The sequence below is a fragment of the Caloenas nicobarica genome, chromosome 14, assembly GCF_036013445.1.
Source record: "Caloenas nicobarica isolate bCalNic1 chromosome 14, bCalNic1.hap1, whole genome shotgun sequence".
NCBI classification, from domain to species: Eukaryota; Metazoa; Chordata; class Aves; order Columbiformes; family Columbidae; genus Caloenas; species Caloenas nicobarica.
The window spans coordinates 12893916-12909337 of NC_088258.1; the positions used below are offsets into that span (position 1 = coordinate 12893916).

Consider the following 15422-nt stretch of genomic DNA (forward strand, 5'->3'; position numbering starts at 1 on the left):
AAGAAAACTACCACCCATTCAGTGTTTCTAATGCACCACTCTTTCCAGATGTGCTCATAAATCTTTGTTGCTCTGGGGTACAGATGAAGGAAGCAGAAACTTCATAGTGAAGCAGCAAAGAAGCAGTTTTACAGTGTACTGTGTCTGGCTGAGATAGAGTTAATTTTCTTCATGGCAGCCCATATGATGCTGTGTTTTGCATTTGTGATTAAAGCAGTGTTGATAACACACCAGCGTTATTGCTATTGTCAGACTATTGCTGAGTAGTGTTTGCACAGCATCAAGGTTTTTTGGTTTGTTTTTTTCTCTCTCCTCTCTTTTCCCTCGTGGAAAGGAGGAAGGAGGAGGGAGCGTTCACGGTTACGGTGTTTGTCTTCCCAAGGTACACGTGCCAAAGCCCTGCCTTGCTGGAAATGGTTAAACACCTGCCTGCCAAAGGGAAATAGTGAAAGAATCTTTGCTTTGCTTGTGCATGCGGGTTTCCTCCACTTAAACTGTGTTATCTCAACCCGTAAGTTTTTTGGGGTTTTTTTGTTCCTTGCTCTTACCATTTCCATTCTCTCCCCCATCACACTGGGGGCACTGAGCAAGCTGGTGGGTGGGGGCTGACCTGCCAGCCAGCGTCACCCCCACCACATACAGGTAAACGGGTTTCTTGACTCTGTCAGTACAAAGAAGATACATCCAAGACTGATATACGGTACATGCGAGTTGAATATGACTCGTGTGCTGGTGTCTGAGACCTGCCTCATCTAACAAGCACTTGGCCAACTGCGGCTTCGGGGTGAAGTTAGAACACGCCAGCACACCGTCTGTCACAGAGCGGTACAGGTAGCTTTCCTCCCTCTGCACACACAGACAAGAACTCTGTTCTTCGATCAATCTGCCCAAATTTCCCCTGTATGATTCACGTGCAATGGTTTTGGTAGGTCAGAGACCCATCTCTCACATTAATGCATTAACAGATGTAGATGTATTTCAATACCATGGAGGATACAGGCTTAACTACTTAGTGAGAAATCCCAAACCAGTAAAGCCCAGGGATCAGTGCTAGGACATGCCCATGGTTGCTGGTAAGCTTCTGGAAATGTCCAGTTGGAAGCAGCTCTGAGAGGTACAGCTCAATTTCTGAAGGTAGTAAACAATCCTGAAGGAAGAATAAATATTGCCAAATACAAATGTATTCTGTCAAGTTCACGTGCTGTTTCATCTTTTAAAATCCCTTAAACTATGCAGAATAAGGATAAACATGTCGTTTTACATCAATCGATTTGTTATTTCCCAGCATCCTCCTTCCCCGAAGATACATTTTCATACTGCCATCCTATATTCAAAATTTAAATGGCTATACGATTTCTAAGATACCTTGCAGGATCAGTAAAAATTCTCACATAGCATGTTGTTTACTGATTGTGCACAAGCTACACAGGAGTAACATGCTAGAACACAGACTTGTCAACTCAGTTACCAACCTCAGATTTAACAGAAAAAAAAGAGTCACCATGTTAATCCAATTATTACAATCTAAAAGTCCTGTTCATTTCCATGAACAGTAGCAGTAGAGATACTCTCCCACTGAAGCAATAATACGCTATCACACCTGTGCCCAGTGCTGCATCCAGACCCAGCTCAGCAGGATCTCAGATCCAACACACAATGCACAAAAAAAGCCAAATACTGCGGCATAGGATCGACTATGAATGTACCACATGCAGGGATAGAGTGATTCCCCACTGAATATAGGCCTGACTCGCCGAGGATTTTTTGCAAAATTTTACATGCGTGCACTGCTGCAGGATCATGGCTTTGCCATCCTCTAAGGCAAGCCTACCTGAAGTAGCTGCGCTCAGGCAGCAACCACACTGAAGGTGCAGCAACTCAGAGTTTAACATATGGCAGCACGAACACAGCAACACAGAAATGAACCCTTCAGGACTCCGGGGCTGCTGACACATCCCAAAACCCACAATCTCATTGCTACAGTTAACAACATGTGCTACACTGAACGACCCAAGTGCTCGCAATGGCTGTACCTTCACTTTGCATAACGAGCATTAGCACAATAAGTTAGAAAAGTCTGTAAGCTCTTCAAAGAAAAAGGAAAAAGGATCAAACGTATATCTTCATTAAAGAATGCTAACACCCTTGACATGACCCAGATCATCATGAGGACTATTAAGTTTCAATTAGCTGTGAGCTACACTGATAGGATTTTACTAATAATTGCATGATTTTCTTGAGGAAAATTTTCAATTTTTATGAGACAGGAGAGAGCATGAAATTGTAAGTTCTTTTTCACTTGTTAAATGTAAAAATCATTAACAATAAAAGGTATTGGATTAGAGGGAGAGCAGGAGGAAAGATGGCCCAGTAACAGAAGCAATGATTTGGGATTTGAGAAATATGAATTCAAATCCTAGCTCTGCTATACTCCCTCTCCTGGCACATCAGTCAGGCTGTTCAATTTTCTGGTTTCTCCTTCTGTAATAAAGAGATAATGACACATACTAATCTCACAGGAATTTTGGGACTTGGTATCTCTTAAATGCCACAACACAACGGAAATGAACTTGATCAAAAACATCTTAATGCTGTAATCTGGAGAATATCGAGAGTGCCTACAATTGCCAACGGAAGTATTCTAACCTAAGTGTTTACATGCATGTGAAAATTTTCATAATGCCTGAATAGGAAAGTGTCTCCAGGATAATGTTTATGAAGGAAATACCTCAGTCGTGCCAGAAAACAGGCTGCTACGTCCAGTAAATTCAGATTCTATGGTTAATCCATATTCAAACCCTATAGCTTTTACTTGGTAGACTAAAAATATCACTTTGAAAGACAGAGGATTTAGAAAGTTCACAGAAGAATCCCTCGGAAAGCAAAACTGACTGCATTCTTGAAAGAGAGGAAGAAGAAAAGAAGAAATGATTCAATAGTTCTTTACATGTACGTTTGTATACAACTAACTAAAAAGCTAACCTGACCTACTGAGTTATAGTTCACAATAATCTAATTTTCAAAATGTATGTCCTATTCCATCTCAGTAAGCCTTACGCTCTTTAATCTGCTTTGACAGAGTAGCTTCTAAATTCTTCAGATGTTAAAATAAATACATACATATACAGTTATCCACAGCAGTGATTAAGTACATTGTAAAAACATACTCACCCATCCCCCCTTTAACAATTTAGGTAATTGTAAACTACAGCAGTGGTTTGACAGTGGTTCATGTAAACCTGCTACCACAAAACTGCTCTTTTTGTCTAAGACCATTAGAGATTTTACTGATATAGACTCCAAATCAGTACACCAAAATAAAATAAAATTTTCTTTCCCTATGAGAAATGAAATAAGGTAAACCTTGGAACATGCAGACTTAAAAAAAAAAAAAATCCCTCAACTAAACAAAGGCAGTATATTTAGTTCCCTATGCAGGAAAGAGTTGAAGATCATATCTAACTAAACATGTATTTAACTAATAGAAAAGTAATACTACAATTCAACCACCTAAAACTGAACTACTTTGCACCAGCACTAGAAAAAATTCAAAGACAGGTCAGACTGAGCTACCTTAGCTACATTTTTCTGAAGAAAACACATCCGTGACAGTATTCTGCTTATCATTCGGACTGTGTAAATGCCTCACTGCGTCTGGTCCTTAATGAATTCCTACAACAACCACTGAAGATATTTGAAGATATTGCAAAACAACAATGAATAATATGACAATGGAGCAGATACTAACAACTAAACAGTTCCCCATCCTCGCTCAGATGAAGTAATGGAGCAGAACTTACTGCTTCATTTACGTTATCTAACTACCCTTCTCCAACCATTTTTATTGTAATTCACAGGTATCAATAATTCAAAGTGCTGCAATTTTAAAAACACTCAACTCTCTAGACTAATACTATCATGCAGACTACATTAGAATACTGAAAGACGAATAAATACGAATGCAATCATTAATATCATTTTTCCGTATGCATTTATTGGAAAAAGGTTATAATACTGCTTTATTTCTAAAATAATTATGATACTTCAGAATGGCTCTTTTTCACAATTATTTTGTTCATGCAACTCAGGTAGAAATCCGTAGATCATACTAAACTCCTCAGAAGCCTCTGTGGCATACTAAGCTGTTTTGGAAAATAAATTTACTCTATTAACAATTTTAAAATATGTGTTTAATGAGGGTGGAAAAGGGCCCATAACCCCAATAATAAATCATTTTCAATGCAATAATAGCTATTTTTCTGTTACTTATTTCAACATGTTTACAATTCAAAGGAAAACACAGCTCTAAAATTAGTGAAAAGGGGTTTAAATCCCTTTCTCTCAATGGCTTTATAGGCCTTCACAGGACGGCAACTGGTTGTGTGTCACTGACATACTGAAGGAGAAACAAAGACAAGATGGCTTTGAGACCAACAGCATACTTGCATACAGGCGTTTCCATCCAGCAGGGTTTAAGATGTGAATAATCATGGCAGATCTTCCAAAGGATGCAACTATCAAATTAACATGGAGTAGCACCACTATCTCATTCTTTCTCTATTACCTTAAAAATTTCTAGCCAATGAAAACACATTAGTAATAAAACAACAAGATCACTTAACTACAGTGTGTTCATCAAGTTATGTAGCAACTACGTGCAATCTGAAGATAAAGAAAAAACAACAGAATGGGCAAGTACACAGAACTTTTATCTCAAAAGGAATCATATAAACTTTTGGCAAAATATGGAAAAGATAACAGCTTGCTTCTACTTTTTCCCTGAACTGTGTTCAGAGTACTTAGGTGGAATGCCAAAGAGAAAACAGCTTCTTCGCCAAAGAATCACAGCTTTAGGCAAGGGAGCTGCATAGGGCCAAGCACAATAATTCCTCTTTCCAAGAAAGCCAAACACGGGCAAATGCTATTTAATCACTGCTACCTGTCCAGCTCCCTGAGCTGGGATACCAGTCAATACTCTTCCATTTCTCTTGTGCAGATCATTGTCGTTACACACAAGATCGACCCCATTTCTTGTCTTTCAACTTCAACAGACACACAAGAGCCAGCGCACAGAGATCATGGCACATGCCATCGTCTGACGCCGCGCTCCGCGGCATCCCCACCTGAATGAATCCCAGGTCGTGACAAGGGAACAGGAAAAACGCTCCAGTTAAGGGAACGAATGACGAGGACTGATGATCTGAGGTTTATATCCATTTCTGCTACAAACTCATCGCCAGTCGCTCTTTGTGCTTGATTTTCCATTGTCTATTTAGAACAATTCTATCTCTTTTGCCTGTTGTGTTTACTTTCAGTTGTTCTTTTCTGTAGCTGTCTTTTATTGCTTTGTTTACTGGTTTGCTCAATGCACTGCATCTTTGGTTGAATACTATAGATACTATTGCACAATTAATAGACAGCCAAATACCAAATAAATCCATAGGCTGTTAGAATCAACCAATTACATTACAAAATTAAATTTTAAAATGCAGGATTTTTCTGTTATTAAACTGTTAAAACTATGTTTACCTCAACATATTTGGTTATCAAAATGAAATAGAAAAATATTGTAAAGCAATCATAGCTAGAAGTTATACTTTAACTCAACCGAAGCATACTAAACACAAAATTTACTGTGATTATTACTTGGGCTTTTTGACACTCGTGACAGAAATTTGTTTCGTTAGTTACAATTCCATAATCTTAACACGTCTATGCTGGATTCGTATTGCTATTTTTAAATGCTTCCTCTAAATAAGGCATTGGAACAAACCATTTTATAATCAGTGATGTAGTACATGTGTACACCATGTCACGGGTGAATAGGGCACAACACCCAGCCATATGGTCTACATAGGAGCCAACTCGGCTACAGAGGCTGTTACCAGGCAACGCGCCGGACTTCGGTCTCCGCTTGGTACAAAAATGACCTCTTAGCCCTGGAAGTTGATTGATATTCATTGTGCTGGTTAGGTTATGATCACAAGGGAAAATAATAATACCAATTATGCACACTGAGATTTGGCAGCATTAAACCTTCCCCAAATTCCAAACGAGCTTTTTCTTCGTCTTTCTTGTCATATATCCCAAATTCCTGATTTAGCTTGTTGGACAAAAATATGTATCTTCTGCTTCTACTGCACTTATAGATACTGAAGCACTATATTCACAGTCAAATTAATGTTAGCTTCCTGAAAACATGCCAGTAATTATCTCAGGGACCACTGTGTCCCACGGGTTAGAAACCCCAACCTCATTCTTGCAGTTTTTACCAGAATTTTTCTAACAAAAGCTGTCAATTGCATCAAATTCTGCTAAGAGCTATAAGCTTATTCTGTGACAGAGAATACTATTCATAACAGAGGAAAAACCGAAAGCAACAAGCGTGCTGAGCACTACAGAATTGATTTAAATCTGACCTCAACATGAACAGGCTCTTTTTTTTTTTTTTTTCCCCCCTGTAAGCCAGGCAGTCTTTCAAAAAAAAAAAAAAAAGATTTCATTATTTCAAAGACATTTAGATGAAGACTGTGTTCAGTGTAGAAAAATAAATATAAAACTCTTCTTATTCCTAATGAGAACTGTATGTCAATTTTTTTCATTGATGCCAAACTTTGTGTGTTGGGGCAGAACTCAAATACTACTATTAATACATTTGAATCAAAAAGTCAATCTAGTCCATTATTTTCTCAATACACATTTGCAATTTTTTTTTTACTTTCTACACAAAGAACAAAGAAAATTATAAATGTTTATAAAGCATAGCTATATTCAGTCAGCCCAACACAGAACAAGCCATGCTCATTATTCAATGCAAAATATTAGAGCATTGCAGTTTATTTTAAGCAGAGGATTATTAAAAATTGTTTGAGAAGTACCAAACACAGACCTACGAAGAATCATAGACTTAGTGCTTTCTGATACTTCTGTATTTACTGTTTTAAGTACAGAAAGTTATATCCTGATTAAAAAGTGTTGAATCAATATTGTTTATCTGTATGTGTTAAAATGAAAACATTACAAAAAGAAAAAAAATTCCAAGCGTGAAATAGCAACAAATAGTTTGGATGTGAAAACCTCTTCTCAGGAGGGAAAAAAAGCAAAAAATTAATCAGCACAAACACTTTTTTACATGTCCTATAAACTTTGGTGGTTCATTCATGATATCCCATATTCTGATATTGCGGGTGCATTTCAGAAGGAAAGCATGATGAATTATCTAGAGCTGTTCCAGAGAAAAAAGTGCCTGTGACTAATTTATATACAAAGCAATTTCTGACAGAATCAGCCAAAGGTAAAATAAATATGATAGTGACATAACCCTCATGTGTAAAAGGGAAATGCAAGAGAAAAGCACTTCAACCTACAGCCAGAAACAAGGCAGATGATTTTCTAAGCATGTCACTCGCATGTTGTTGTTCATTGAAGACTGAAAGGTACCAGATCTTGTACTTATGGTCTATTAGTCCTGCGATCCAGCAAGGGCATGGCACCTTGTCGAGTCCAAAGTATTTCTTTATTCATTAGGACAGCACAACAGAGATTTCAGTCAAACTCCAAAGAAAAGAAAACAAAAAAAACCAGTAAATAAATTTAAAAAAATAATAAAAAAAAAAAAAATCACTGCACTTACTGAAAGGAGGCTCTGATCATTAAAAGAATAGGTACCACTTGCATGAGGCTTCTGTGTAGTTTCCTAAGAAAAGAAAAATACATTCTTACTGTAAAGGAGAGATTTAAAGGAGATCATATTTGTGCCCTGCAGCCACAGAAGGCTGAAGGCAGGCTTTCAGATTCCAGGCGTTGTAACTAAAAAAAACCCCAAAAATTTGATAATGCATTATTTTGGCTTTCACAAGAAGGGTTGCATACATTACTGGGTCATAATAGCATTTTATTGTGCTAAAAAGCTGAACAGCAAAATCTGCTTGTTGGTTCACAAATACCAACAAAGATTTCATTATTTATTTACTAATCATTCAATGGACAGTAAAAATTTCTAGACAATTTGCAATTTATTTGAAACTAAACCCTATGTTTGCATTATGAACTTACCTACTAAAATAGACATGCAATTACTATGCTATAGTTATAAAGTTTTCCTCAGTATAGGTTTCTGTTTCAATAGGAACACACAACTGTGATTTACTTTTTGTGTATTTTTCAATTGAAAACTTCAAGCAAATTTGCAGAAGAATAATGATCACAAAATATACAACGTATAAACAAAGGGAGTATCCAAAATATATTATACATGCATATAGCTGTGAATTAGAATAGAGTAACATTCTATTCTATGCCACTTTTTCTAACTGATGAGCAGCTGGTGACATCTAATATTTTACTGAATTATTCATTGAATTTTAGAAGTTACAGTAAGCTCAGCCACATTTTTCGTAACAGATTCTCCCTACACGCAGTTTTCATTTCCATGTGCAAATGGTAGTATATGCGTTCAGATACAAACAGTCTTGAAAACAGATACACTGTACATAATTTTGAGTCTTCAATGAAAATACATACCTAGGTCTGTGTATTACCAAAACATTCCATAGATACATTTTAATATACCTTTCATCCACTTCAATAAAATTCCAAATAGTAAACATATTGAATATTTTTCCGACAAAATATGTTATTCCTTATTTGCGATTTCATTTTTAAAAATATTTCTTAAAAAAAAAAAATCAGCAAATGAAAGATCAGTAGTGACTATCTCTAATGCACGTGAGGATAAATAACAACAATCAAAACCAGTACCAGAAAGGTACATGTTCTATAAGCATGTCAGATAATATTGCCACTATCACATGTACTGGTAAGAACCCTCACTAACTTCAGAATCTGAAACAGTGACAACCAGCACCAGAAAACACCCTTGCGTTGTGGTCACCTTAGAGCAGGCACCGCCACTGGGAGATTATCTGTCAAAGCAAGATCCAACTTCACAACTGAAGCTCCAAGCGCTAATTGCAACTTACTGCCAAAAAACCCCCCACATAAACCAATTTCTGAGCTGAAGACACAAGCTTCTTTCTGTTTATAAAATAAAATTAACCATATACATACAAAAAAACTACAGAAAAGGCAGCTCAAGTAAAAAGACTGCATGTGCACATAAACTATACATCTGAACTACTGCATCTTCTTCCTGGGTTGTGTCTGTGTGAGAACAAAGATATCTCTGAGTACAACACAAGGTAAACTAAGGGTATTGATGGTTCCTTAAAAATCTCTAAGGAGAAGTATTTTTTAAGTAATTAGCCTGCATTTTCAAAAATGTCGTCTGATTTAGGACCACCTAGAAATGCCACAGTAAAACTTATTTGTGGTCAACAAAACTGCATTGAGTAACTGAAAATTAAGTGTCTCAGGTTTTCTCCATCTGGGGTCCTTGTGTTTCATGATATCAAATCACTGATTTTTCAAATGCAAACTCTCATTTTTCAGACCTCATACTGATTAAAATGCTATCTCATTGAGCTTATAGTTCATTAATTTTCCTTTTCTGAAAGACTTGTATCTGACCACGCAATACTAGCAAACTTTCTACTTAGCATAACATGACCTATCATTAATTTTAGAAACATTATTCTCGCAACTTCTACTGCTAGTATTCCGTATTTATATTGCAGTTGTACAACGTAGTGACCAGGGAAGCTCAGAATACACACAGAAATAAGATATACGGAATTTTAAGAATGTATGCAATTCCAGGAACAATTAAGAATACACTGTTGTATGTAATTAACAAAGTACTACTGTATTAGACCAGAGCAAATGTACAAGAAATGCTAAAATAGTCACCTAACAATTAACTTGGCTACAACATTTAAACAGAGTAATTCTTCATTTTGCCCAGTTTTACAGTACTACTAAACTCCTCTCCAATTTCTTCCTCATAGAAATATTAAAATTATGTTCTACTGACCACAAACATTCTTTAAAATATTTAGCAATACGAACAAGACAAGATAGGGTTTCCTCCAAACAAATGCCAGCTACTCGGGCAATAGCTAAACCATGAGCAAGATTTTTCAGTCGTTTCAGTCATACTGATATGATTCTATGAAGCAATTTTCAGTAGAAGGAAATACAGCTGGAAAATGCTAATGATTTTGTGGAAAAAACACCCCTATATTCTGATAAAATCTTATTTACAAGCCTCAAAATAACCTAGTTGACTGTGATAGACTTTGAAGTTATCCCTCATTATTCTTTGTACTGACATGAAACGTCGCTAAGACTGTCCACGCAGCTAAAAGCAGCCCAGTGGAGAAACATAATATTCGCATTTTTAACACTAAATTGTCTTTTCGACGACTGCCATATATCTTCACAAAGCAAGAAGGAGGCTCTTGTTTTGCACTCCTACCATACAGAAATAAATATACAATTAGCAACATTTTGTTTGTTTATGGTATTACAACATTTGTGTATGACGGGCACACACCAGAATAGCACCACCCTTCTCCGGAGCGACCGCAGAGCCACCTTTCCGCACTGCTCCCGTCCGTCTGTGCCGAGAAAAGGAAAATTCGAGAGTCAACAAGAAGTCCTGCTAAGTATGTACGTAAAAGTCTGGCAAAGAAGAGATCCACTTAAAAATGGAAAAGTTGTGTTTGCAGGTGAATATTTGCGCAGACAAGCACAGGGAGCATCCCGGTGTCCTCTCCCCCAGGCAGTCAGTTCTGCAGGGTCATGGAGAGACAGCCCCAGGCACGCAGGCTTCAGAAACACTCACCAAAGCCACACATTCCAAGAGGACCCCACACTTTAAATTATTTTTCCATAGAAGCAGCTCCCTTAAACATTAAATAAAAACAAAAGCAAAAAAACCCAAAGCAATAACAAAAATTACTACTAATACATGCACAGAGTTACTAGCCCTGACTTAACACCTACTGCTTCACACCTTATCAAAAGCCTACGTAAAAATTGATCTGACTTTTTTTTATTTTAATTCTGTTCTAAAAATGCAATTAAAACATTGATATCTGTTGCAGCAAGTTAAAAGTAACTCCCTTTAGATAACAGCCAAATACAACAAGCAGTGAGTTTTACCATCATTAGACTTCTAACCATATTACTTCTATTTCGAGGCTTTTTTGTTTGGTCTCAGTTTAATTTCCTGTCAGCCTTACAAGAGATTTCTAATGTTTGGGCTGTAGGATATGCTCTGATTAAAAATAATCTTCCCAATTACTGCCTGGCATGAGCCTACTGCCACATGCACTCTGCCACTGGCTTCTGAATTTCTGTCAGCAGTAATTGTGTCTGTAGCTTCTAACTGTAAATGAAAACCCAGGGGGCATATTTGGGTTCCAGTTTCCTTTGCCTGGCCATATCTTTTAATTTGCACTGTCTGTCAAAAGGAGATGTTCGTAGGCACTAAAAGGAAATCCTTAGAACATCAGGTTAAAAAAAGAGGAAAGAAGAAAAAAAGAAATGCAACTGGAATACGATAAACTATATTTGATATTTATTCTAGCATACTCAATGTAGACAGAGAATCTCACTGCATTGATTAGTCTTGCAAGATGTAGATTGAAATATTTACCGAGAATTCTAGCTGCACTTTTTCACTATTAAATTTCATTTTAAGTCTTGAGCACCACCTTATTATTGCTATTTTTCTGCAACGTGATCATTCTAATGAATATTTGACAGAACAGGGTTTCTTGTCACAACGGAAAAAAGTCATATTTCTCAGGCTCTGGTGCCTGGGCTAAACTATACCGTGGGGTTACCCCTGGATGGTACTCAGACATGGGTTGTAGGCAATCTGTCTCCTGGGTTGAGCCCCTAGACCAATTTTGCACCTTCTCTCCAGTCTGTCTTTTAGTCCTGCTGCCCGTGTGGACTCCAGAGCCACACTGTCACCTTGTCTCTGTCCCAAGGAACTGCTCCTGACTGGACTCCCCTGATGGATCACGGGCCTGGTTCAGCACCTTGATGGGGCTGTCAATGGTCAATGGACAGACACGGGTTCCAGTACGTGGCTCTGCCCTTCGCGGTTAGATCCAGCAGGGCTGTGCCGCACGGGGCAGGGAAAGGACTGCATGGACTCCACTCCTGGCTGCCTCCTCTTCAGGAGAAGGCAGCTGACACCAGGCCAGAGGATGTCTACATTTCAAATCACAGGGCTTAAACCTGGCAGTCAATGCAATCACGACCACCAGCCCCATGACTGACTCGTGTGAAGATTCTCATTGATTCACTTTTCCTCTTAGGAGTGCAGCTGCTGAGTGCCCTGGGATGGAGGGGCAGCCCCGTATCACCAAGGAATGTTGTCTGTGGGATGAGAGCAGGATGGAAGCAAGGTGTCCTAGGTCAGTTTTCTAAAGGATGAGAGTATCCCAGAAAGAAGCAGCACTAAACACAGACTGTATTCTGAGAAGCAGACAGAGAAGAAGTTCAAGGAGTAGAACAACGTCGGTGTAGAAGGGAAAAGGAAAATCAACTACACCAAAAGTACAGTCAAGAATGCATGGGTAGTATAGACAGTATTCACAACAAATAATAGTATTCTGGAAATATTCACTATAAAACGAAGAATACAGTGAAGTCCTTGAAAGTAATTTCCCACGAGGTTTCAATGTTCCATCTGTCAAAGTTAAGTAAATTTCCGTCTATAGTAAAACTTTCCTATCTTTAGCACTATGCCCCTTAGGAACTATTCCATGCAATGTGATAACAAGAGACCAGTAACAGAGAAGAACCTTGACGCATTAAACAGAACATACACAGTACGGCAGCATTGTAGGGGCTACGAGACTGAACTAGACTGTGACACCCCCAAACCACCTTTGCTTTTATTTCCACACCTCATTTCAGACAAAAGCATCATCTGCAAGATATATCTCCCTACCGTGAGATGATGATTGAAATTGCCAGAACTTTTTAATAAATACCTACTTTTTGAAATACAAGGTGAGCTACTGAGTTCAAAATGGTTATTCCTGTGACTAAGGCCATGCAGATGTTTAAATATTTTCTGTATCACAGCATGAAAACTATAGTATTAAGTATAACAGTAAATATGTTATGAAACTGAAAGAAATACTGCAAAGAGACAAATGGAATCACAGTAAGATAGGAAATCTGTATATAGACATGGCTGATAGAGCAAAAAGCATCAAAACCTCCCTACTGGCTTCTTTACTGTTTCATTTCAGATCCATTTTTCAAAAATATACAGCATTCCATTGCCATTATCAAGATTAATGTCTCAACAATGCATGAAGACATCAACCGGACTGTGTAAGAAAAAGGCGGGGGGGAGGAAACACAACACACACACCATTGTGATGTACTTCACTGATTATATTTCCAACAATATTGTAGTTTTCTGTTTCATAATTCAATACTTGCTCAATAAAAAAATAAAAGTTTAAAGTGTTTTCTACGTCCATTAGGAACAAACTTACAAAAAAAAAATTATTTAAAAATCCCAAGTTAATAATCAAGATATCTTACTGCCTAAACGGTGGTGATGCTAAGAATATGATCAGCATTTTCTACAGATTGCACAGAACTTGTGCTAAATAGTGACTGCCTGTCCTCCACAGGCAACCCCCCTCTGCACAGGTACAAAAGTAAATTCTCTTTCACACAAATTACTAAAGAAACTTTCAAAAAAGAAATACGACTTTAGAGGGTCAAACCCGAAAAATCTGTGGTCTTTTTATGTAATTCCCTTCCTTTCCAAGCCTACCTATGACAGAGATTCATTCCTGCCTTAGTGGTTTTTAGTGATGTTTTTAACTCCTTTATTTCAAATTAGGTTTCAAGACTTCTGGGGGGAGGGAAAAAAAAACACAAAACAAAACACACCACTAGTCAAATTGTACTTTTACAATGCTATTCACCAAAAATGCCTTACATCAGCCCCTGCGATTGTGTGCACACTCAGTCAATGAGTAAGGTCTTTAGTGCTTTCAAACCTTTAAGAGAAGTATAACCACCAGCACTTTGCCAAACTACCAAGGCTCTCCTCCTGCTACAGTAGTACTGCTGGAATTACAAACACCCCTAATTCCTGACAAAATATTTCTTTTTCATAATGATCACGGGCTTTATCATGCCCTAATATCATTTATCTCTATTGCTTTCTTGGAACACCTCTTACTCTCATTTCATGCCGCCACAAACCATGTTAAAATGTGCATCTTCACACAGACCGAACTGCCTGAAGTACAAAGACTGAGCAATATCATTTAGTGCATTGCACACATCAGACCACTGAAAAAGGGAAAAAAAAAAAATCTGTAATACTGGCAGTGACATTCAAAGATCCTGTCAATTATATATATATATATATATCTATATATATATCTTTTTTTAACCAGCCATGGTCTGGCCAGACAGCAGAGACAGATGGGTGCAGTAAAACAGAATTATGGGAATTATGTTTATGTGACTACCCAAAGACACTCTTGATAACGCAGGGCTGCTACATGAAAAATAAAGCCACATGTTTATCTATTCCTGATGCATAAAGCAAAGAGAGGTAAAAACTACCTTGTGTATGAAAGAAGAACAGAAAATTAACTTTGGAAATCATTCAAGATTCATGAAGAAAATTACAAATACTGAAAAAGAAACAAAAATCAGTTTGTTTCTTTGAAAATATTTTCAAAAGCAGCCAAAGCAAACAAAACCCAAACTGATACCTTATGCATTTGACTGTTTATTAGTCTAAATTCTTCAACAGTTCTTTGAAGTTCCTTAAAAAGCAGGAGCTCTCAAAGCTATGGCTGCAAAGCCGCTTGCTGCACCAAGTTACGTCACTGTTGTCATCATACCTACTACTTCACAAACAACATATTTAGAATTTTTATTTGATTTTTTTTTTTTTTTCCTTTTTCTCATCACTCTTCTGCAATAGAGATTGTTCTACCAAAGCCCTTGAGCAGGCAGAACAATTCCACGACCATCAGGAAGATTACTCATATGCTTAACCATGGTAAGACACTCATATGCCTGCCAGACTAAAAGATCGTTCATCACAAATTCAAGTGAACAAGGCATTCAAAAAAGATGCAGAAATTACCAAGTAATTTGAAAAAGGCTTAACTGTGATCAAGTGCAACTGTAGCAAATGAAGTCCTTGTACGGATTCCAGCAGCGAGCTTTGAGCACCAAACACCCTGATACTTAAAAAGACTGAAATGCAGGGACATTATACTTTCAGAATAGGGTTTTTACATTTTGCATTTTTAAAGTTCTCTCACCTATCACAGGTCAAGAAATGAATCATGCCTGTATAAGCAATACAGTTTTGAAAGAAATTTCAAATGTAGAGAAAAGAACGGTAAATTCTTCTTTTTAATGAAAATTTTGACGTTACTTAAGAGTTTTAGATGTTAATAAATACAACCTGAAATTAATGACCAGAACAAGAGAAAGTACAGTTGCCA

At 37.4% G+C, this 15422-nt stretch overlaps 1 protein-coding gene across 2 annotated transcripts in view; it reads right to left on the minus strand.

Annotated features, from left to right (window-relative positions):
- Positions 1–15422, minus strand: part of RBFOX1 (RNA binding fox-1 homolog 1) — a 1184784-nt gene that overhangs the window by 683422 nt on the left and 485940 nt on the right. The window contains exon 4 of one of the 2 annotated variants that reach the window (XM_065645206.1): positions 7634–7696. The exons of the other annotated variant lie outside the window; for it this stretch is intronic. Coding sequence (XP_065501278.1) covers positions 7634–7696 — 63 coding nt within the window. The remainder of the gene's footprint in view (positions 1–7633; positions 7697–15422) is intronic. 2 annotated transcript variants of the gene reach the window in all.